A 24,317-nucleotide genomic window follows, 5' to 3' on the forward strand; every position below is an offset into this window, starting at 1 on the left:
CCTGGATGCCCTGAGACAAGTGTTGGAGAGGGTGGCGGCTGCAGGCCTGAAGCTGCATCCCGACAAGTGCCACTTCATGAGGAGGGAGGTGGAGTTTCTGGGCCACAAGCTGGGTCGTGAGGGCATCAGCACTTTGGAGGAAAAAATTCACACCATTACCGAGTGGCCCACACCAGCAGACCAGAAACAGCTCAAAAGCTTCCTAGGACTGGCGTCTTATTACAGGAGGTTTGTGAAGGGCTTTTCCTCCATAGCCGCACCACTCTTCCACCTGCTGCAGAAGAACCGTGACTTCATCTGGACCCAGGACTGTCAGCAGGCGTTCGACACCCTCCGCAGATCGCTGACAGAGTCCCCAGTCCTTGCCCCCCCTGACCCCGCCCTGCCTTTTGTCCTGGACACTGACGCAAGTAATGTGGGGCTGGGAGCGGTGTTGTCGCAGGTTGGACCGGAAGGGGAGAAGGTGGTGGCGTACTTCAGCCGGGTCCTGAACAGGAGCGAGCGGCGCTACTGTGTCACACGACGAGAGCTGTTGGCTGTGGTGGCGGGGGTGAGACACTTTAAATACTACCTGTGCGGCACAGCATTTGTTGTCAGAACTGATCATGCTGCCCTTCAGTGGCTGATGTCTTTCAGGGAGCCAGAGGGACAGGTGGCTCGCTGGCTGGAGGAGCTCCAAGCCTTCAATTTCACCGTGGAGCACAGAGCAGGGACGCACCATTCTAACGCAGACGCCCTCTCTCGCCGCCCATGTGCTGCAGCTGGCTGCCGTTACTGTGAGAAGCGAGAGGAAATAGAGCGGGAACTCACGACAATAGACGGAGCAGCACAGCTCGCCTGCAGGGTTCTTCTGGTGGTGGATGCAGCGGAGTGGAGGGCACGGCAGGAACAAGACACAGACCTGCTGCCGGTCCTGCAGTGGCTGGAGAAGGGGGAGCAACCCCTTTGGGATGAGGTCACTGGGTTTTCCATCTGTACCAGGGGGCTGTGGGCCAAGTTTGCAGCTCTCAGGCTGAAGGAGGGGGTGTTGGAGCGTGCCTGGAAGGATCCTGCCACGGGGGAGGAGAGGTGGCAGGTTGTGGTGCCAAGGTCGCTGAGGTCAGCTGTGCTGGGAGCCTGCCATGGGAGCACTGGCTCTGGCCACTTTGGGGTCTCCAAGACTCTTCGCCGCCTCCGCCAGGGCTATTACTGGGGTCAACAGCGGAGGGATGTGGAGGACTTTTGCCGCAGCTGTGATGCATGTTCCTCACACAAAGGGCCACAGGACCAGTCCCGGGCTCAGCTTCAGCAGCAACCAGCAGGAGCTCCAATGGAGCGAGTAGCTGTGGACGTCATGGGCCCATTTCCTCGCACAGACAGAGGAAACCGCTATGTTCTTGTGGCCATGGACTATTTTACCAAGTGGCCGGAAGCATACGCCATCCCAGATCAGGAGGCTGAGACTGTCGCTGATGTATTAGTGGAGGGGATGTTCAGCCGCTTTGGGACAGCAGAGACCCTCCACAGTGACCAGGGGCGTAACTTTGAGTCCAAGGTATTTGCTGCCATGTGTGAACGCCTTGGGATTAAGAAGACCCGCACCACCCCACTTCACCCCCAAAGCGATGGGCTGGTGGAAAGGTTTAACAGGACGCTGGCCCAGCAGCTAGCCATCCTTACCTCAGAACACCAACAGGACTGGGATTACCATCTTCCCCTTACCCTCATGGCCTACAGGTCGGCAGTGCAGGACTCCACCCAATGTACACCTGCCCTGCTCATGTTAGGGAGAGAGCTGAGAACTCCTGCAGAGTTGGCTTTTGGGAAACCCCCGGACGCGCCAGAGGCACCACCGGGCCGGGACTACGCAAGGAAGCTGCAGGACCGGCTGGATTCTGCACATTCCTACGCCCGAGAGCAGCTGGCGAAGGCAGGCCTGCGCCAAAAGAGGAATTACGACATCACCACTAAAGGGAGGCACTTCCGTGCTGGGGAGCTGGTGTGGGTCTACAGCCCAAAGAGGAAGAAGGGACGGTGTCCTAAACTGGATAGCAGCTGGGTGGGGCCTTGCAGCGTCCTAGAGCGAGTGGGGGAGGTTGTTTACAGGGTGCAGTTGCCTCCTAGGGGGAGGATAGTAGCGCTGCACAGAGACCGGATGGCCCCCTACAGAGGACAGTCCCTCCCCTCCTTTCCAGAGGGACGTGTACAGAGCGTCCATGACCCTGCTCAGAGGGGCCCCCGACCGGGGCTGCGTTCCCCCCCCTCGGACTCTTCACCCCAAAGCCCCGAAGCTCCGCGTCCTCCTCAGGGGCTCAGGAGGTCAAGGAGGGAACGTAGGCTACCGCCCCGCCTCAGAGACTGTGTCGTTCCCTCGGGGACGAGGAACTTATTGCTGGGGGGGCAGTGTAACGATGGTTAAATGTTACTGGACAGTGACATGTTGGTTTTCTCTGCACACTGTTGTTGTTCCTTTAAGATTCATGTTTGGTTGGGCTGCAGGAAGTAGTGAGGGTGGTGTACAGGAAGGGGTGGGGGGACCTGGTAGTTCTGTGTGTGTGCCAGGCTGAAGAGAGGTGTAGTTCGAGAGCGCTTCCCCCTGAGTTAACAACCCGCTGGCTTATGTGCCGAATAAACGGACAAACTGAGACCCCAACCGTCTGGTTCTTGTGAACGTTACAGTATCCTCATGATTTCAACAAAAGGGCTTAAAATGTCTAAGCTTTTGGTCACATAGACCACTAGAATATAATGATACACTATATGTACATTGGGTACACAATGTTGGAACACACCTTTAAACCTCTGAACTCAGGTGCCACAGGTATATAAAATCATATACACTGGCCTGCAGTCTACCTTCACACAGATTGGTAAAACATTGGGTCGCTCTGATGAGGACTGACAAGAACAGTGGGGCAGTAACTGGATGTCACTGTCACTTTGTGAAATTCCATGATCAGCTGTGAATGATATTATTGCAAAGCTTGGCAACTCAGCCACAAAGTGTCGGATTGTGTAAAGGTGCATGGTGCATGAGCATACCTAATGGTCGGCTGACTCAGTAACCGCAGAGCTGCAAAACTCTGGTATTAACATCAGCACAAAAACTGTGTACTGGGATCTTCGTATTATGAGTTTTCATGGCTGACCAGCTCCTGGAGGTGCAAAGCCTAGGTGACCGGATCCCCCGTACTCTGCTGAACTATTCAGACATTAAGCTAAGTATAAGCAGTGGAGGTCGGTGTGTAAACGTATTTAGCTGCGCCAAAATAACTACAGAAATCATTGTCATCCTTTCAGACACTAACAGGAACATAACTCACTACACGAACATGATGTTGTATTGAGCATGACTTAAAACTAGCGTCGTCAGGGAGGTGTTTAGTGAGGTCACAGAGGAAGAGATCTGAGGGTGGGATTTCTACAGAATTTTATACAGCGGATACATTTTTCACCATCACAAGAGTCGCCTCCTGTTGGTCGTTGGGCAAAATGCAGTTTGTGGCACTTTTGCGTTGGCTTTGCTTTTCAGACCTGGATGCAGCATCTATCCTTCAAGTTTCCAACTCCTCTGACTTTGTTAAACCACACATTCATTTCAGCGTAGACTGCTACAATGTTTCTATTTGTGTGCATAAACTGTGAAACTGCAAATGAGTGTGGTGAAGACAGTGTAGCTCAAACTTGTGCTATACAAAAAGTCTGTATGCATTAACTTACAAAGTTGTAATGAGGAGGTTGATTTGAGCACTACACATTCACGTTTTAACAAACGAAAGTACACACAATTAAAGTCTATCAATGGATAATTGATCATGACAATGTCTTTTTTCTAATTGCTGAATTTTAGGTCATTTGTACCTTGAGTGATTATATTTTCTCGCTGGTTTGTTACAAACATGCATGAAGAGTTGAGGTTTTGTGTTTAGAATATTCAAAACTGTGTAGGCCAAATTAATTAGGCTACGCTGAGAAGTCAAACATGCTTGAAGTTTATTTTCGTAAAAAATTTGCCTCATATTCTGCCGATGTTTCTTGCTTTCAGTTTTTATTCAGGGCAGACCGTACGTGGTGATTTATAGTGTATTTCTGCATCACAAGCTCTAGCTGCTCAAGCCTGCTTTCTGACTCTTTTTCACTTACAACCAGCGAATAAAACCTGTCGATACAATCATCCCCTCTAACCTCAGAATCTGACAGCATGTCTACTAAACACTTTTACTATAAGGCTCGGAGAAGGAGCTCATTTCTTTCTCTCTTTCTTTCTAACAGCGTCTTTTCCTCTCCTTTCCTCCTGTACTGCTTGTGTAAATAGCTCTTCCTTCTCTCCACCTGCCTGAGCTGCTGTGGCCTTGTCTGAATCCTCTGAATTCCCAGTCCACTGCAGCGTATCCGGCTGGAAACACCACAGATGCCAGCATTTGGTAAGTTTCATAGAAAAAAAAAACAAGGAAAGTGATGGGATAAAGATGTCAGTTATGGCAAATAGAACTCTGTCACACTCCTGTAACATCTCTGTCACTGATTATCAGACCGGAGATTCAAACTCACACTCTCTCCCACACACAAAATGCCGGCCTCGTAAACAGAAGCGTATGATGAGCTCTAAAAAAAGGGAAGGAACGCACAGCATTACAGGAGGAAGAGGAGAGGAAGTATAAGCAGCCAAAGCCCCACTCTCCAAAACTCAGAGTAAATAGTTGTAGCAAGACTGCTTAGCAGATTCATCCATAGACTGTATGGGTGCAGCTAGAGATAATTGCTAATTATTATACGTGTTGTGCATTTATAGTCTAACATACGGAAAAAAGAAAAGAAAAAAAATAATTTCACTCACACAACTAGAGCACAGAGGTCCTGAATTATTTGCTAGATAATTGTAATGAAAATGCTTCACATGCAGATCAAGAGTTCAGCTCAGTGATTGGAATTAGCTGAGCTGAATGCTAACATGGAGCTAACAGCTACAGCTTCTCATTTAGGCATTCATCTGTTAGTCAAAGTGACCACGCCCCTGGTAACGGTAACTAACCCATCACCAGGGGCCTAGAAACCAGTTGGCAACAATCTGGCAAACATCAATCATGAGAAAAAAAGTGTACTCTCTGAGTGGTTGCTGGCAGTTTTTGTGAAACTTATTGCTAAAGGCTGATTCACACAGGTGACCAGTGACAGGCCAGTGACGCCCTGGTTACTACTGGTTGCTAGAGAAAAAAGTGTATTCTACAACTGGTTGACGAATGGTCGCTGGAGGTTACTTGATGACACTAGGATGAATTTGGTTGAAAAGAGGTATACTGTGTTGCACCTCGAAAACATCCTTGTTATTGCTTTGGTAGCTAGCAGGTTACCATGGTCACCAGTAGTTTGAATGGAAAATGCAGACTTCTCTGCAAATGCTCGTCAACTAATCGGGCCAGTCACTTTCAAAGCAGTTGCAGCAATAAAGCACAAATTTCGGTATGAAAGAAACATTCTCATTCTGGTTTGCATCAAACTTTTTCAAGTTTTGCTACTACTCTGAGAGTAAATGACGGCTATTTGCAGACAGGCCAGTATCTTCTGTGCAAACTAGAGGCAACCCCACCCCACAGGGAGGTTTTTGGTGCAGCAACCTCTTTGCAAATGATTTCACATACTAGAGCCAGCAACCTCTCCCCAGCCGATCTGGAAATATGCTTTTTTCCCCCAGCAACCAGAGGTTGCCAGTGGGTTTCTGACTGGTATGACTGAGGCCTTAAACAAGTGAATTACTTATGAATGGGGGGAAATAGTTAAAAAGCTTTCTTTTGCACTAGTTTTTAAACTTTTTTATTTCTGTTGTAAATTTGAGCATTTTGATGGAGACCCTGGCTCAAGTGGCTGTGAAGAATGGACGGATTTAGAAAGCTCTAATGCAGCAGAAGTACAGATATAATCTTTTTATTTTTATTCTTTTTAGTCAAAACGCCAGCCCTAATTCTGCTAATTCAGGCATGTTAGGCTAAGTAGCTGAAATCTGGAAAGTGTTTTAGTAACCCGACCCCAACACCGACTTCATATCTAATTTATTTCTCTATCCAGGTTCAAGCAAAGGGGGGACCTTAAGCGTTTGGATTGTTTTTCTTGAGGCCTTTGGGGTGCGAGATGAGGATCACAGGGTGAGGAGTCAAGGGGAGGACAAGGTGACTGATTGAGTCGAGGCGTTAGGTCACCATCAGGCAGCTGAATGAAACCCAACCAAGACCCTCCTCGCAACTAACTATGATCAAATACATCATGCGGCTTTTTCAACACACGTGTCCAGCTGGACGCGATATTGCTTCCACATGTGCATATGGACCCGGCTACGCAGCAACACACAGTAACAGGCTTATCAGCACACAGCTCACAGCGGAGCGCTGACAAAAGCAGCATTTTGGCGGAATAATGGATGCGTGAAATCAATCTGCGAGTTTCAAAAGGTCATCATGTGCAAAGGAAGCCCTATCATCTGCACAAAAAGAGCCTCAACAACGGGACATTAATTGAAAACGGATGAACACGAGTTGTTTTAAAATTCAAAACGTGTGTGCTTTATACATTAGCCGGATAATTAATGTGACGCGGCCGTCACAAGTCGCCACTGGGACGAGAATTAATGGACGGCAATCGCTCCATTTCAAAGAAAATGTATGGCGGAGTACATGATTTCTTCTCCGCAATCTTTAAACATTCATCCAGCAGTATTTTCAATGTAGAATTCAATTATGTAGAACACCTGAACAAACAATATCTCACACCCAATTATTCAGCGCCCTGGAAACCATCGGCAAACAAATTAGCAATGTTAATGTGAGAGAGAGACTTGATATTTTTGACTGCGTGCATGCACAAAAGCAGAAGCAGAGGACACCCCCACCACCACCCACCCACCCTGCGTGCTACCAATTCTGGGCTATTGTTGACTGATGAATTAAACAGGGTGGATTTCATTTGAGAGCAATAAAGGAAATTTCAGGTGTCAACCCTCCTGCTCGTCCTCACATTAGAGTGCTCTTTAGACTGCGATCAGTGTTTTCATTATTGCCAGAAGCTTCCAGGTCATAACAGCAGTGTTTTTGACTACAGACAGACATATTTCAGCTTCACTTTGAGCAGTCCTATCCTGGTTGACATTTCAGCTTCCGGACAGAACAATGAAAAGTTACCATGAGAAATCTTGGCAAGGCTATTGCCCTGTGTATTGATTGGGCAAAGGCCCAACATCCTCTCACTAAAAAGAGATTAAAATATCAGACTTGTCTAAGACATTTATAGAGTCTATGACCTCAGCCAATGCTAAAGTGGAGTACATACATCATAGTCCATCTCTGTGAGCTACACGGACTCTCGAGTAGCACTGACAGAAAGAAGAAAGAGGGTGAAAACTCAACTGCACCTTCACGGGCTAATGCAAGGAGCAGGGGGGTAGGTTTAGCTACAAATCGTGGGTGTAAATCAATCGTGTTGCTGTTTCATTAAAAATTCACACCACGTCGTTGCATGTAAATGTTAAACACTGTGAGCTGTTGTCTCAGATGCTTCTCTTACACCTTCCTCTTTGGTTAAAATGGATGAGAGAGATTCTGTGGGAAAGGCGGGGAGACAAAAGCTTGAAAGATGTGCGCATCCATTCACAGCTCCAGAAGACCTTCATTACAGAACAAGCAGGTCCTGTCAACGTCTTTTCATTACACGGCCCCATATATCCACCCCTGGTGTCCAAACAGTCCGCTCTGTCGCCTGTCAAGGAAAGGCACTCTCGGGGAAAGTCCTCCTATCTCCCTGATCCCCCTCGCCACGCCTGATTCCAGACTGCGAGGCGGGAGAGGCCAGGCAGAAAGGGAGGAATCGTGTTTGCCATCAACAGCTCAAGAGAGTAGCATGGCAGCAAGATTGATGACACCCTCCCCGAAAGTAACAAAAGAACTCCTGTGCACGAGGGCCCGCTTATGGGGCTTGATAGAGTTGTCATCCTCTTAATAAACAGCTCTGATATGTCAGCGGCAGTGGCAGCAGGGACTATACCAAGCTCACCCACCAAGCCACGAGGCAGGACCACCCACTGGCATCACAGCACTCTCACTCCAGATCTGGGGAGAGACAGTAGCGGTACCTCCAGATGGGAGGCCTCTGAGGGAATTAGCAGAGCAATTTGTTGAGAAGAATAAATAAATGACAAAACATTAATATCATTGTTGTGTCACAGAGACTGGAACGAGTGGTATTTGTTGATGATTTTAAGCTTCGTGCATAGGAAACAGCAACAGGTTTTTCTCTGTTTAGAGCAGGTACAAGTAAGAGGCCAACTGCTTCACTCCTGGCAAGAAGAAACTGGGCATTAGCTCGATGCAGCAACTTCCTGATGCTCTTGCGCTGCTAGGCACCTTGAAATGATCTGTAAGCAGTTGAAATCTACATTAATCCCAGTTAATATATGTATGCAATGTTGAAATGTTCACGCTAAAGAACTACAGAGTATCAAAGAATTTATTTCGAATAGGGGATAACACAAAGTGCTTTACACTTTGTTGCTATCATTAGATTAGAAAATATCAACGGACAATGGAAATGTTTAGCTTAGCCTAGCTCAGAATAAAGAATGCTAGCTATTTGGTGCTGCTTGCTTTTACCCTGGGATTTCTAGGACTTAAGTACTAAACAATTAAGATTAACATATATGTGACTCAGCATGGGGAAAAAGCTGAAGAAAGAAAAAGGCAGAGAATCCCGGCTGTGCATAACACTGCTTGAAACCAATGGTTTCTGGGAACCTTTAGTTAAACCTTTAGTTTTCTTCTTCATTACTAAACAGCAGTAATTCAAAGATTACACAGAGTTTGACTTATTCAATATAAGAATTTATAGAAAATAAACCAATGTAGGTAAATGAAATCTTTTGTATATACTGTTCTGGAAATTTAAAAATCTACATGTGACAGAACGTACATTTTGAAATGTAAATTATGCCACATATTATACCAATTACATGTCTTTTGTAAATAGAAATATAAAGTAGCAGCTGGTTACAGATCAAAGAACCCACCAAACATCTTTTTGTTCCAAAAAAATTCTCTAACATTAGATTAAAGATGTAGTATATGTTACATGGTGAGCTTACACATAATGCCTTCATGTTTTTTTCTACAGTATTACACAAATAATAATACTTTTTGTTGCCACTGAAGGCAACATTTAACTTTGTGTTTTGTTCTTACAAGTAAAAATGATCAGCACAGCTAGCGAATCTAAAGTATCTCTTTACAGAAATATAGTTTTTCTAAAATAATTAATCAGATAAAACATTTAAACTTTTAGCCTTGATTCGGTACAAAGTTAGAAAACTGAATTTGACATGAAAGCCAAGTGCTGTGGACATCTTAGAAATAAAGCAAGTAACATTACAAGTCTCTGTCGCATATTTTATAAAATATTAAAAAAACAGAACAAAGCCGCAAACATGCCGTGTCATTTTGAGGAATGAAGATGACAAAATGGCATGAAAATGGAGCAAAAGAAATCATTTTATATAGTCTGCCATGAACAGTATTCACTTATTTTTCACCAGAAATGTTGTTGTCTCTGTCACGATTCAATCTGCAGCACACTCCCCACACGCTGTATAATACCTAGTTAAAGCCAGCAGGGTGTGAAATGGTATTTGGAAATAAATGAAACTGACTATGAAACAGTGGAGTTGGGAGATATTGCCGTGTCAAAATGACAGACAAGTGCTGGAATGGAGCAAAAAAGTTATTATCCCAAAGAACAGCAAGGGTGGATTAAATATAACCCATAATACCTCTCACATTTCTGCATTCATCCTCACCAGAGGAGAGAGAGCATGGACAAAGATCTGGCGGAGGCAAAAATCCCAACAGCAGCCGGCCATACAAACTCCGTCCCAAACTCCACCAACTGGGACTTAACTCCTCTCTGTGCAACTGGATTGTGGACTTCCTCACTAACCGTAGACAGAGTGTCAGAGTGGGTAAGAACACCTCTTCCACCCTTGTGGTCAACACCGGTGCCCCTCAGGGGTGTGTTCTGAGCCCTCTGCTATACACTCTCTTCACCCATGACTGTATTTCCTCCTGCGCGTCCAATCTCATTGTTAAGTTTGCAGATGACACTACAGTGCTCGGACTTATATCCAACAATGATGAGACAAACTATAGGACAGAGGTGCAACAACTAGAGTCATGGTGCCACGACAATAACTTGGTCTTAAACACCAAAAAGACCAAGGAGATCATTGTAGATTTCCGGAAGAGGGGTCATAACAACCATCTGCCTCTCTTCATTGGCAGTGAGGCGGTGGAGAGGGTGAGCAGTTTTAAATTCTTGGGGGTAACTGTGACCGAGGACCTGTCCTGGGGCAACCATATCACCTCAGTTGTACGGAAGGCCCAACAGCGCCTCTACTACCTGAGGAGACTGCGGAGCACACACATTCCCAGATCTCTGATGTTGAACTTCTACAACTGTGCCATCAGCAGCGTTCTGACGTATGGATTTCTAGTGTGGTTCCCCAGCTGCACCAAGGCCGATCAGCAAGCACTCCAGCGGGTGGTGAAAGAAGCTGGCAGAATTATTGGAACAAGTCTGCCAGAGATCAGTAATATCTTCCCCACTCGCTGTCTGAGGAGGGTGCACAGTATCCTGCGGGACCAACATCACCCTGCGCGCCACCTTTTCCATCTGCTGCCCTCAGGGAGAAGGTACAGGTCTATACAGGCCAGAACATCCTGAACTCTCTGCCCCCCTCTCACGGACAATAACCATATCCAACTTCTTAATAGCAATGAACTGGTCTGCATTGGTGCATCATATCTTTATTCTCTTCCCCCTCCTGCCCCCCCCTCTTTCTTAAATAGATAACTATCATATCTGATATCATATCTCACAGTACAATAATATTGAATGGGTTGCATTGTTGTATTTTGTCATGTTTCTCAGGTCTTTGTCTGAATTTCTACGAACATTATTGCTAAGGATTGTCTTATTGCATTGGAGTCACACTGGGTTAAATATGTACACTTGGGTTTTAAGGGGTATTTATTATTTTCTTCTTTTTTTTTGGGTTGTATGGAAGCCCCAAACGCAATTTCATTGTTCTTGACAATGACAATAAATAAATAAATACTAAATACTAAATACTCCTGAGCAGTCAGAAGATCTCCGTGCTGCCGTGCCAATAACTGCGATTGCAAAGTGTTTGGTTATTGATGTTCCATATAAAGTGTTTTGAAGAAGCTTTAGAGAAACACAATCCCTCGAGGCTACTCCTGGCCTGATTTACAGCTGAACTGATGAGTCACAGAGGACACGCTGGGCATTGAAATAGTGACAAGTATGTTGTGAGCCTTATTAATTTTTAAAGTAGAGTGTTGTCCTGTGGTTAGCGGAGGACATGGTGATATATGGCGATAGAGGGAGCGCGAGGGTTGGGCCTAATTGTTAAAAGGTTGAGTGGGGTGAAGGTGCAAGGAGGGTGGAGGGGAGTTATTCATCAACCTCAGTGCTGAATGACGGAGCTGCAAACAAGAAGGTGAACACACCTTGTTTTACTCCATAAATCTTCTTGCATTTAATATCAGTATAGAAACTCTATTAGCTATAATGAACCTAATGTAACTTCAGCCTTCGGTGTCCTTCGGTTATATTGCAACAGGCCAGTCTGAATTTCATCATGTGAGATCTGACATACAGTCCATCAAATGAATTGTGAAGGTTAAGCACACAGAGCTGCACTGTCTAAAAAGATATTGCAAGTGCTTTGGTTTGTATGTTTTCTTGTTAAATACATTTAGCATCAAGTGCAATCTTAGTTACTGACTGATTTAAATAAGCAGCTCTGGACTCAAGAGTTGCTAAAGGACGTTTTAGACTGGTAGCTACTGCCCTCTGCTGGAATATCGGGTGAATTTTGTGAACAAGGATTAATTCTTTCTATGCACATTTCATTCACTGCCATTTGTTCGTTAAATATAAAGGAGAATTTAAATACTTTGAAGGTAAAGTCTTGGTTTAGAAAAGACTGTCGTATGAGAGGTGTGCATTGGTGGGCCGGTCTTATTGTACTGCTACTAATCCAGTTAAGGTAAATGAGGTAAAACTTTTTGGTTAAACTTTTAACCATCAACCTTTTTAAGGATTACTTTTTATAATTTGAAATCTATTCTGATGCTGGCGGGAACTGAGTAATTTTTTGCACTTGAACGGACCAACCAAAGGGCGGTGCGTTCAAGTGCATTACTATTATTCAGGAAACTGTTACTGAGAACAAAAAAGTGGATGTACACCATGAAATATCTTATATACACAACACACAAAAAAAGATTAAAAACATTACTAGTACCAACATTATGAAATGCCAGTTACACTTACTGGGCACTTCATTAGGTACACCCCCTCCCCCTTCCCCTTTGAATTCAAAGCTGCTTAACTCTTCATGACTCAGATTCAGTAAGGTGCTGGAAAGCTCAGAATTTGAGGTCCATAATTATATTTTAGCATCATACACCCATGATGTGAATCTCCCATCTCATCATATCCCAAAAGTGCTCCATTGGAGGTCAAAAAATGAACGTTAACAACAATATTCAGGTAGGCTCTGATGTTTAAACAAAGCTAAGGGGCCCGGTGTGTGTGAAAAAAATATTCCCAGCACCATTATACACCAACTGCAGCCTGAACCGTAACCATATGAATCATAATTGACATGGATGGTTCTTAGCTGACAGTAATGGCACCCAGTCTGGCCTTCTGCTCCTGCTGCTCAAGATTCAACATGTTTTGGATACTATGGTTGTAACGAGAGGTTATTTGGGTTACAGTTGCATTCCTATCAGCCCAAAGCGGTCTGGCCATTCTACTATGAGAACAACAAGACTTTGGATATTTTCTTTGTAAACTCTAGAGATGGCTGCGTGGGAAAATCCCAGTACATTAGCAGTTTCTGAAATTCTCAGTCGAGCCTGCCTGTCAACAACAAACACACCATGTTAAAAGTCACTAATAAGTCACTAATATCACCCTTCTTCCACATTCACTTAACCACGTCTCTATCCATAAATGTATTAATTTGCTGCCATGTGATTGGACGATTAGATATTTCTGTTAACACACAGTTGAACAGGTGTAGCCAATTAAGTGACTGAAAGTATTTATTGCAAAGAATTAATTTTTATTATGTGAAATTTGGTATTTAGGCACTTTTATGAAACGGGTTAAACAGACACTTTCAAATAATAGAATACATCATATTTTTTTCCCTTAAAACAAATTAGAAGAGAGACTTCTGTGCCCCCCCCCCCTCCCAATAAATAAATAAAACTCTAAAAAACAAATGATCTCACCACTAAAAACAAAATCTTTGGAACAAGAAATAATACCACTAAGCATATAGCGCTCTATTTAAATCCACACTGTGCTCTGAGGATCAAGGGGGATTTGGGGAGAACTTCTATCTGTGTTCTGTTTTCTAAAAATTGCATTAGCTGCCTAATTTTGTTATTCAATTTATAATTTATACCATATGCCATATTTGATTTTCTATAGATCTGCTTTCTGTTATGACGCAGAGACAGTTAAAGTTTTAGCCCCACCTCCTTCCCCAAAACAGACAAAAAGAGAAAAATGGTCACCAATATTACATCTATTAACTAAAAAAACGGCTCTTTTCTATTAAATTATTATCTACTGATTATTTATTCTGAGGTTTCTATTTACTAAAAGAAGCCAATTTATGGTTTTTGTTGTCTGTTTTTTGGGGTTGCCTGTTGCAGAATGATTTTCCTCCTTTGGGAGGTAATAAAGTAATATTTTCTTGTGTTGTATTGCATCACATCCTATAAGTTAGTACGAGAAAACCAGTTGGGAAAATGAGGAAAAGAACTGTGTCATAGGGATAGTACTACTACTACGTTCTTCTTCTCTCCTCTTATCTAAACATCCTCACTCCCTCACCGTTTTAGTGCAGCTGGCTTGTTTTTTCAATATTTATTTTAAAAAGTCATATACACCACCAAATACATTCTCCAAGGGATTAAGGAAGCTCTTAGATCACACACTGAGTCTTGATGAATGAAATATTAAAGCTGGATATTGTTTACTGATATACATCGTGTAATATGTTGAAAACAACATGATGTAACAGCAGCCACTGGAGTCTAAAATCATCAACCCTTTGAGGGCTGGATTCAAAACTCAAAGTAAAGTTTTTAGATCACAGGATGATCCAACATGCATTATAATGTGGCCCCCATGTACCTGTAATGCACTCCTGACATGTCCGGGTGGGCATGCTCCCGGGAGATCTCCTCACAGACGTGGTTCAAGGCAGAGATGATCTGCTGGATAGTCTGTGGTTCTGCTGATACTAAAATACTACCCAAAGGTTCTCAGAGTTGGAGTCAGGTCTGGGGGACCTGAGGGCCAGTCAGCGACATCAGTACCTCCATCATCCAGGAACTCTCTGCACAGGATACTGTTGGCTAAAGCATGGAGTTCTGTGCGACCTTCCAAAGATATGCCACCCTGGACCATCGCTGACCCTCTGCTGAATCACTCATGTGGGACTCATGCTCCAGACTCCGTTTAATCACATGAACCTGCTCTCATCTGTGAGGAAAACAGGGTGAAGGTGGCGGACCTGCTAATTATGGTGTTGTCCGGTGACCGCCAAATGAGCTGCATTTTGCTGTACTGCGACCAGAGATTCCTCTAAATGATGTTATACTCTCCTGCCACCCTCAGGGCACTGGATGTTATTATGTAATGCACTGGCATTGCTCCTCCTGTCCACATATCGTTCCTGCTGCTGGTCCGATGCCCTTCTCCTGATGCCTGGGCCATCTCCTGCTACCTCCTCTGCACTCCTGAGGTGTGCTTGAAGTCTGCAGACCTTGTGTCTGCACATATGAATGTGCCATGCTGGAGGAGCTGGTTTACCTGTACCACTAGTAACAAGGGCAGTAGCAAAAAGGAGAACTAGAGAAAAATCCATCAGCAGGGATGAAGAGGAGAGATGATGGATTCACTGGGTTATCCTTCCTAACCGGACAGACTAATATGCCTCAGTCTCAATTGTGTTATCCTGTAATGATTAACTGTTTCTTCACTTTTTGAGCAGTCTACAGTTAATTGATCCCCTAAAAAGGCTTTAGTGACAGTAAAGGTCCATTTTTAATCAATCTTTTCTCGTCAAGTAAAACTGAATTTATTCTACATGGGGAATAATGTGTCTCTGTTCATGAGGGTTATCCTCTTTAAATATTAGAGCTGAGTTCACAGAAAACTCACAACAGACTGGTGGAGCAGCTTGCATTGTGCCTCTGGGCAAATGTGACAACGATGAATCTGTGAAAACTCAAAGTGTTCTGTCTGTTTGGGTGCTGAGATCTGCTGAACATGGGCTGCAAGCTTTACAGCACTGTTGGGGTACTTATGACCTAGTTTCCAAAATGAGCTGATACTATTAAGAAAAATTCGATTCAGAACTGAGGACTCACGCTGTGACTTTGTATTTCAAACACACTGTGCCAATGTTTTGCAGAAGTCTTTTAACCAAAATTATAACTGAGACTTAAAATACAGAATGAAGCTTTTTTCCTTTGACACAGTAAACTTGACCAAAAATATTATATTCCTGAGCTTTCGCGTCCATCTCACAGTATTCACAGGTGTTTCTGCTATGACTTTGTTTATCATTGCAGACGGGATTGTGTAAAATATTCTCATCAGTCTAATGTTAATGATTTTCAACTTGTGCATCAGGTGTATTCAGAAAAATCACAAAGATGCTTCAGAAACTTTAGAGACTCCAAAGGGAAACCGAAGTTTTCCAGCAACCCTCTGGTCGAGCAAAGGTAAGGAGAACTTACCTTACAGGTCTCAGGAGGGTCAGAGGCTTCAGGAAGCCTCCATCAGTCTCACTCATCATCTTCACTCCTCTGAAGCTCCAGCAGGTGGTGGTGTACACCAACTAAATGGAGCAGAACAAGAGGATCTGCTTATGATGAAGATTTTAAATTGTAGTTATGTAAGAAAACTGTTGTTCTTGTTTAAGGAGCTAGACGCTTTTGAACCAGAACAAAAGTCTGAAGGGTGTAGGAAAGGGTAAAGAAGTCTGGTGGTTAATGTGGTCAATTCAACACTTTGGATAAGGGACACAACGTTCCCAAGAGGTTAGCAGGATTTCTGGTGTCAGAAATAGCTGCAGGGCATTTCCTCCTCTCAGTCCACAGTCCCAGGTGGTGCAGGTTGGCATTCAGCCCCAGGTTCTCAAGAAGTTCTCATAAGAACTTTCATCATCTGCCAGGACAAAGTCTGGTCTGAGCACAAGAGGCAGAAGGGATGGACAATGATGGACAACAGATGACAAAACATCAATTTCCTGATAACAATGTTGTGCTCTTTGGCTGTACACAGTATCCTCGTGCTCACCCACATTAACCACAACAGCTGACCTTTTCATGCAGCGCCACCTTTACATAAAAGTTCAAAGTGAGCTTAAAGAAGGGTCTCTCAAGGATTTAGTTCTAAGGTTAGATCTTTGTGTGTTTTTTCCCCTTAAGGGAGAATGGTTATTTTTTTGATTGTTGGCCACTCTTTTGCTATCACAGGATTGGCATCTTATTAGAGTGTTGAATGATACATTATTCACCTCAAAAAAATAATTAAAGATGAAATTATTCGCTGTTTAAATAGTGGCCAAGAGAAAATAAAGTATTTTGATAAAGAAAGGTCTTCAGCTTCTTTGAATGTGATGATTTGCTGATATAACCATTTACTGATATGATATATTATTAGATATTTGGACATGATGCAAATGTCCCAACTTTTCCATTATTTTCACTATCAAAATGACTTAAAATGTCAAAAATTAACTAGATTTCTCACCACTGATCATGTAGACCACCGCAGAAATCACCAAATGTGCAAAAATCTTTTGTGAAAAGTGCTTTTAAGTAGAATTTACACGTCAAACAGCTGGTTTTTAGCAGCTCCCCTCCTGAGCCAAAACATGCATTCAGTTAGAAAGGCACGCCAAGGCCAGTCGTTCATCTTCTAATTCAAAAGAATGTAAAGGTAAACAGGTTACCTGTTTGGTAGTTTCTGCATAATATTGCTGACAAAGGCACTGCAAATTCAGATGGGTGAGAAATTAAAATGAAACACCGGCTGTTAACACCTACAGTGAGGTGGCTTTGTTATGCTGCAGGAAGCAGTTAGGGTGCATGCATTGGTTCAGTCCTTATCGTCCCCCTTGGAGGGAAAGGTCACTTCAAATCAATACAAGGTTGCTCTGAGAGATCACCTTTATCTTGTGATGAAACATTTCTATCCTGTTGGGAGCAGTCTCCGTCTGGACAATACCTCCTTTTCAAAGGAGACGAGGGGCCACTGAATGGTGTGATGACTATGAAAATGTATGCAACTACAGCCTCAGGACATGGCTGCCAGGAGGTCAGAGAGTATTTGCAGTAACTGTGGCATTAAGATCTTTTAAAATAATCTGCCCAGAGGGTCTTTTAATATACAGCTTCTATCTGATGCTTTGCCAGCTGTGGCTGTTTTATCCAACTGTAGAATGAAAACTAAACTAATAAAAACAACTGGTAAAGAGGCGCATGATATACATCTGCACATGAGTGTATCATAAAGAAACTTGAAAATCCAGTTGAAAACCTCACTGCACCATCAGATGTCTGGTTGCGGGATTACATAACCTCCCACTAAAACCAGTTCGTTCATGGCACTGATTTCCACCACTCGGTGGCGTCTTGGACCGGAGACGCACCTGGCGGTGTGAGCGGAGCTGAATTGCACATTTTGCCCGGCACTGCAGCGTGTTTTCAAAGAGTTTGCCAGCCTCCATGTCAGGCTCCTTCTTTCTTTTTGTCTCGCTTCAGCTTCAGATTAAGCGCGAAGATGAGGATGCCCTCACGAGGGGGAGACTCACGCATAGAAACACGCGGCTCAGCTCCGGGTAGAGGGCGTTGCGGCTCTTCTTTCAGCCCTCCCCCTCCGACCAATCAAAGGCCAGACCCCGCTCTTATAAATTCTCCTGGATTCGGGATCTCAGTACCGGAGAATGAGAGAGCCACTAGTGAGACATCATTCAACAACACATTGGACCTGCCAGTCCTTTAGTTTTTATTTCAATTTTCTCGTTTCTCGAGGTAATTCGTCTTTATTTTTCCTACCTTTGTATTAGTTTACCTCCCGGTCAGGCAGCTCTTTGTGTGAGACTTTCCATTGTTCCAGACTTTGTGCAGTAACTTCTTTCTTAACCCGAGCTTCTGCCTTTCTTTGATTGCTTTGTATGGATGCTTCAGTTTATTTTTCCTAGGTGTGTTGATTTAGGTGTAGGTCAGAAGGTAATGTGTATGAAACAGGAAGCAAATGATGTAACATTGCCTCACCTGTTTTCGGCGATCAGCTACTGCGTGGATGGATGAGGTGTGTTTAGCGGAAGCCGTTTGTTTCCTTGTGTTTTCCACGGAGTGAGGTGGCATCTGCGGCGTTAAATGTAATCTTATCAGTAAACACGGATGGTGTAAAGTCGCCTTTTCTTTTGTGGCCAAAGCAGGAAAAAATAGGAAAACGCTGGAAATGTGCCTTTTTTAAAGGTCGGGTTTTTTTCACCCCCCCTTTTCTGGAAGAAAAAACAAAACAATGGGGCTGCTTTTGTGTGTGTGGGGGGTTTTTTTGCGCCCCGAACCCGGTTATGCAACATGTGATCCAGAGCGCAGCGCAGTCTCGTACCTGCTCTCATCTCCCCCTCTTCATCCTCAGGTGTATTATAGTAGCAAATAAGATGGCTACGTCCGCCAGCGCCAGTTTGAGTAAAGCTGTCAAGCAGCAGTACATGGAGCTCCCTCAGGGGGACAAAGTCCAGGCCATGTACATCTGGATCGACGGAACCGGAGAGGGGCTCCGATGCAAAACCAGGACGCTTGATTCTGAGCCCAAAAGCATCGAAGGTAAGCAGCATCTTCCTGACGCAGTCGCAGAAAGCCAGAGATGTTCTGCAGGCTATCACACTGCTCTGCTCCTCTTGTAGATCTTCCTGAATGGAACTTTGACGGATCCAGTACCTACCAGTCCGAAGGCTCCAACAGCGACATGTATCTGATCCCCGCAGCCATGTTCCGCGATCCATTCCGCAAAGACCCCAACAAGCTGGTGCTGTGTGAAGTCCTGAAGTACAACCGTAAACCTACAGGTAAACGGCGCTCCTCTGTTTTTGTTTGTTTTTTCATTTTAAAAAAAATTGGGTGATGGATGGTGATGTGCGTGTAAGATCATCATAAATGTGACCACTTCAACGAGATAATGGCTATAAAATTATTTGAAAATCTGATAGCTGAATATTAAAACTGATAAGCTAACGCCAGACGGCCGGTGATTTTATTGGTCTAAAGGTGTAAAGTGGGCGGGGCATACCTTTAAAGGAGAACTCCGAGGAAGAGGGGAAAGGAGCCCAGCAAACTGTTTGTCAGCGTTGCTAAGCAACTATTTTGATAAAGTTGTGACATGACATAAACTTAGATATGCTTTGACCCAATGGTTCTTGGTATGAAGCTAGTTCTAATCAATTTAATGATTATTGCAGTCATGGTTGAAATATGCCACCCACTCATTACGTCTCATGAGCCAAAATTTGAGGTGTGTACATACCAGAGATACAGCATTGGTGATTATGGCAAATGAATGGGAATAAATGTGGAATTAAAACATAACTGAAGAATTGTTCTGTAGATTTACACTCATTTTATTTGAGATGAGAGAAGCTCACAATTACAGATCAGAGACCCTAAAAATATGCACTGTCGGTGGCCAAAGTGTTTTAGAACATTGTGTAATTTGCCATGTTGGTCTCTGCAGAAACCAACCTTCGGCTCACCTGTAAGAAAGTGATGGATATGGTGGCGGATCAGCATCCTTGGTTTGGCATGGAACAGGAGTACACCATCCTTGGAACGGACGGGCATCCATTTGGCTGGCCATCTAATGGTTTCCCCGGACCACAGGGTGAGAAACTTTTTTTTTTTTTTTTTTTTTTTTTTTTTTTTTTTTTTTCTCCCCCCCCCCTCAATGAATTAATGTGCACGGATACATGGATCCTTGCCTGGATGATGTAACACTTTCAATGTTTGCAGGGCCATACTACTGTGGTGTTGGAGCTGACAAAGCTTATGGCAGGGACATAGTCGAGGCCCATTACAGAGCTTGTTTGTACGCTGGAGTCCAGATTTGTGGCACAAATGCTGAAGTGATGCCTGCTCAGGTAATTAAAGAAGCCAAACATGAATTTGGATTTGAAACCTGGTTTTTCTGGTTCTTAAGAGACTGTTAAAAGTATCACTTGTAATGCTGAGCTGTCTCTCCATGTGCAGTGGGAGTTCCAGGTCGGACCTTGCGAAGGCATTGACATGGGCGATCATTTGTGGGTAGCGCGCTTCATCCTGCACCGTGTCTGTGAGGATTTTGGCGTTGTCACCTCATTTGATCCCAAGCCAATCCCTGGAAACTGGAACGGTGCTGGCTGCCATACGAACTTCAGCACGAAAGAGATGAGGGAAGACGGTGGATTGAAGTGCGTGGCAAAAGCTTCATGGACTTAAGTTCACGTCTAGTTTAATTTATTTCTTTAAAAAGTTATTTTTGCATTTCTGATGTGACACTTGTCATTCCTGCTTTCAGAGCTATTGAGGATTCCATTGAGAGGCTCGCAAAGAGGCACAGCTACCACATTCGTGCCTACGACCCCAAAGGGGGGCTCGACAACGCCCGCCGTCTCACTGGCCGCCACGAAACATCAAACATCCACGAATTCTCTGCAGGTGTGGCCAACCGTGGTGCCAGCATTCGCATTCCTCGTAATGTTGGTCAGGAGAAGAAGGGCTACTTCGAAGACCGTCGCCCATCAGCCAACTGTGACCCGTACAGTGTGACCGAGGCCCTGATCCGCACCTGTCTGCTGAACGAGGAAGGAGATGAACCCGCGGATTACTAAATCCACAACTGACTCCGACTGTTTCTCCCCCCCCCCCCCCCCCCCCCCCCTAATTTCTTTTAAACTAGTACTGTATTTTTTTTCCTCCCTTTCTCCCTCTGAGATGATTTTTAACCCACATTTTTAATGGCTTAAAGTTGACTGGTCAACTGAAAACATGACAAGGTGTTAGATCCTTGGTAGTTGTGAGCTGGTCATGGCAGGGTATGCCTTTCCCCTCATCTTTAGCAGGGATTAGCTTTTGTAACACTGTTTTGTAACCCATGTCATATCATTCCCTGTTTTGTCAGTGACTAAAACGAACTAAAGCACATGGACACTGCAGAGTAGCGCTGCTAAGACTGGACAGCATTTGTAATTGAATAAATCTGACTAGTTAGTGTACTGTTAATATGTTGAACTGCCTTTCAACTATCCAGTCTTCATTGTTACTAATTCTGTCATTTTATCAAGTGTCTACTTTTAAATGGCAACATTTGTCTTCAGAGTTTTGACACACTGGGTCATCTTTGTATCGTACACTTTGTAGAGGTCTGTACCCAGATGTAAGTTGTGCAAATGTGGTGGATCTGTCCATAATGCCATTTGTAGATTTCCTCAAGGAGTTTTATCCTTTTGTTAACTGCGATATTATAATGCGCCTGATTTGGTAAAACATTACATTTACTGAACATGGTGATTTTTATTGAAACATTTAAAACTTTTATTTTTATCACAACACTGCTGTGTGACTCTTTGACTTCCCACACTTTCAACCGACTTGCTTCCTTGTAGAAGCTCAGACAGGTAGTGGTGTACTATAGCTGGTTAACCTCATCTGTTATTGCCTACCTTAGACTTTAAGGGTTGGGGGGGAACTAACATTTTAGGACTTCCGGTTTAACAGGTACATATCAAGACCAAGGTGTAATGATCCAAATAATATGGGTGCCAGTCGTTGTTTACAGCCCAACTATTAACCCAGAAAATTGTATAAAAAGCTATGAGCTTGCCAAGTTCCAAAGTGTTAGGAGTATAAATGGAGACCGGAGGACTCAAGTGCCAAAAAATATATTGCTTTTTGCCTACAGGTTCTATATGCAGATGCAAACATTGTTTATACAGCTTAAGTTTGCATTGCAGACCCAGTGGCAGCTTCTATCTTCTCATCTAACTTTTAAGAATAGTGTGCTTGCCAAAATATTGAATAATCAAAGTTGTCCAGCTATGGACAGCAAAGCATCAAGTTTTCATTGATAAACTTAGTTTAGACTGGAGCATTCATAAAGCTATCATGACAGTGTGAAAATCATGATTGATCCAAAGGTTTCTAGCTGCAGGAGGAGCTCGGGCTGCTCTTCACACATTTGTGCAAGCTGTTAAAACAGCTGGCACTGCTGTGTTGTTACTGTGAGTGTTAAAAGGAAATACACCAAGAGGAAACACTAGTAATGTTTCAGTCTGGCTGATGCCTTGGCAGGAGCTCAACAGCAGCTTTGTTTGGGCTCGTTTTTAGGATAGAATGAGAAGTAACTGAAAACTGGTGCACTCATGAGACAGCTATTAAACTCCTTCAGTGAAACAGCCAGAGGCCAGTCTTCCCAGAAGTGCTGTGTCATTTAACAGTCAGACAGCACCGCAGATTGTTGTGGCTTGGATGTACTTTGTCTGCACACTGTTATTAACTTAAGAAACAAACTAGAAAAACAAGTCTTTCCTTTGAGTTTAGAGGATGGCAGGTTTGGGGTAAATTTCCACTAGTTGCAAATTTCTAGGTGCTGCCAGTTGATGCAAAGTAGTAAATTCAGCATATTTCTGGTGTTTACATATATTGTTTACCCTTAAGCGTTGCGATCTGTAGAGAACACGTATAAATTCAGCTGTGTTCAAATCCAACATGATGTCAGGAAAGAGTTGGGAATCTGCACTATACAGAGAAAATAACAGGATGGAAAATAAATGCGCTAATATAATGAGACAAAAGAGTGACCCAATTTCCTAAAAAAGCACACAACATGGTCATTTGACGTGACAGAACATTTACTTCTGCTGTCCTCTCCTTTCTTGGGGGTAGGGAGAGGTAGGGCTTTGAGACCTTTCCCCTACATCCCAGCTGCCCTTACAACACAATGCTAGTCAGATCCCTGATTGGCTTTGCATGGCGCAGGTTAGCCAATCATAATGCCGAAAGCAGGTTTACTCATATTTCAGAAGACGGTGAATGGCTTGAAGCCAAGACATGTACTTTGTTTTTGTCTTTTCTGGGAAAACACGAAACCTCTCCACCCTTTTAAACTTTGTTTTGTAGAAGACTTTTCTGAGTTCACTGAGTTCGTAACAGAAAACCAATAAGGAAAACATGTGCAGGATGTAAAGTTTGAAGGGAAAAACAAGTATAAACTGTGCTTTAAAACTTTAGAAGATAAAACCTTCCAATCACTAAGTTGCTAATTGGGCATTGAACTGTATCTTTTATTGTGAGTTTATTTAGAGACTGTTGTGCACTACAGCTAAAAGTGTGTGTGTCTGTGTGTGGGGGGGGGAGGGGGGGGGGGGAGTCATGAATTTATTCTTGCCATTTAAGCAAAAGGAGAACCAAAACACCAAAACAAAGAGCATTCAGTTTACAGTTTTAATAGACAAGCAAAAGAAGGCAGACATGAACAAACATCCAGTAAAACACAAAGAAGGGTGCAAAAATGAAAAACACTGCATATCAATATAAAATAACCCACAAGCAAGACAGTCAATAAAATTATGACAAAAGCTTCGCTATATAAAAGCTTGCCTATAAAAAATGGGATCTCAGACTTAAAAGGCAATCACTGATTCAGCAAACCTTATCTCCTCAGGCAGCTTGTTCCAAAGCTGAGGGACTTGTTGACAGAAGCAAACAAACATTCCCTGACTGGCACACACACTGCAACAGTCCAGTTCTCCCAGTAAAACTTCATGCTTTCCCAGAACCACACAGTGACACCATGTTCTCCTACCCAGACTTAAATCCCATTTAATTAAAGCACGTCATTTAGCACCAGTCCCTCCCTTAGCTGTGTTCCCATTTGCATATGTGACAAAAAAGAAAACTTGATCAGTACGCTTTTTTCAGTTCCTTTCCTCTTACTCGACACGTGCATGTTGCCATGTCGTAAGAGGATGCTGGGAGTTCAGTGCACCGCTACAATCTGTGAAAGCCACCTAATGGCATTCAGTCACCATCTAAATGAGTAAATCCCTTCTACTTCCTGGCTTTGAAGCTCAATTAGGGGTGTTTCCATTTGCATGCAGAATCCAAACCTCCTTCTGCCTGGGAAGCTCAAACGATGGGGAG

General features: G+C 43.7%; 1 protein-coding gene across 1 annotated transcript; it reads left to right on the forward strand.

The window, feature by feature from the left end:
* The first annotated feature begins 18,014 nt into the window (after window positions 1-18,014).
* On the forward strand, window positions 18,015-21,725 carry glula (glutamate-ammonia ligase (glutamine synthase) a). The gene is made up of 7 exons (XM_085389152.1): window positions 18,015-18,167; window positions 18,784-18,971; window positions 19,052-19,213; window positions 19,876-20,022; window positions 20,151-20,278; window positions 20,388-20,587; window positions 20,695-21,725. Exons 2-7 carry the CDS (start codon window positions 18,806-18,808, stop codon window positions 21,005-21,007), a joined length of 1,116 nt encoding a protein of 371 aa, XP_085245278.1. The 5' UTR covers window positions 18,015-18,167; window positions 18,784-18,805; the 3' UTR covers window positions 21,008-21,725.
* Window positions 21,726-24,317: the final 2,592 nt, after the last annotated feature.

Source organism: Rhamphochromis longiceps, linkage group LG18 (genome assembly GCF_057381845.1).
Source record: "Rhamphochromis longiceps isolate RC_006_pf linkage group LG18, R_longiceps_female_GT1.1, whole genome shotgun sequence".
Lineage (NCBI taxonomy): Eukaryota > Metazoa > Chordata > Actinopteri > Cichliformes > Cichlidae > Rhamphochromis > Rhamphochromis longiceps.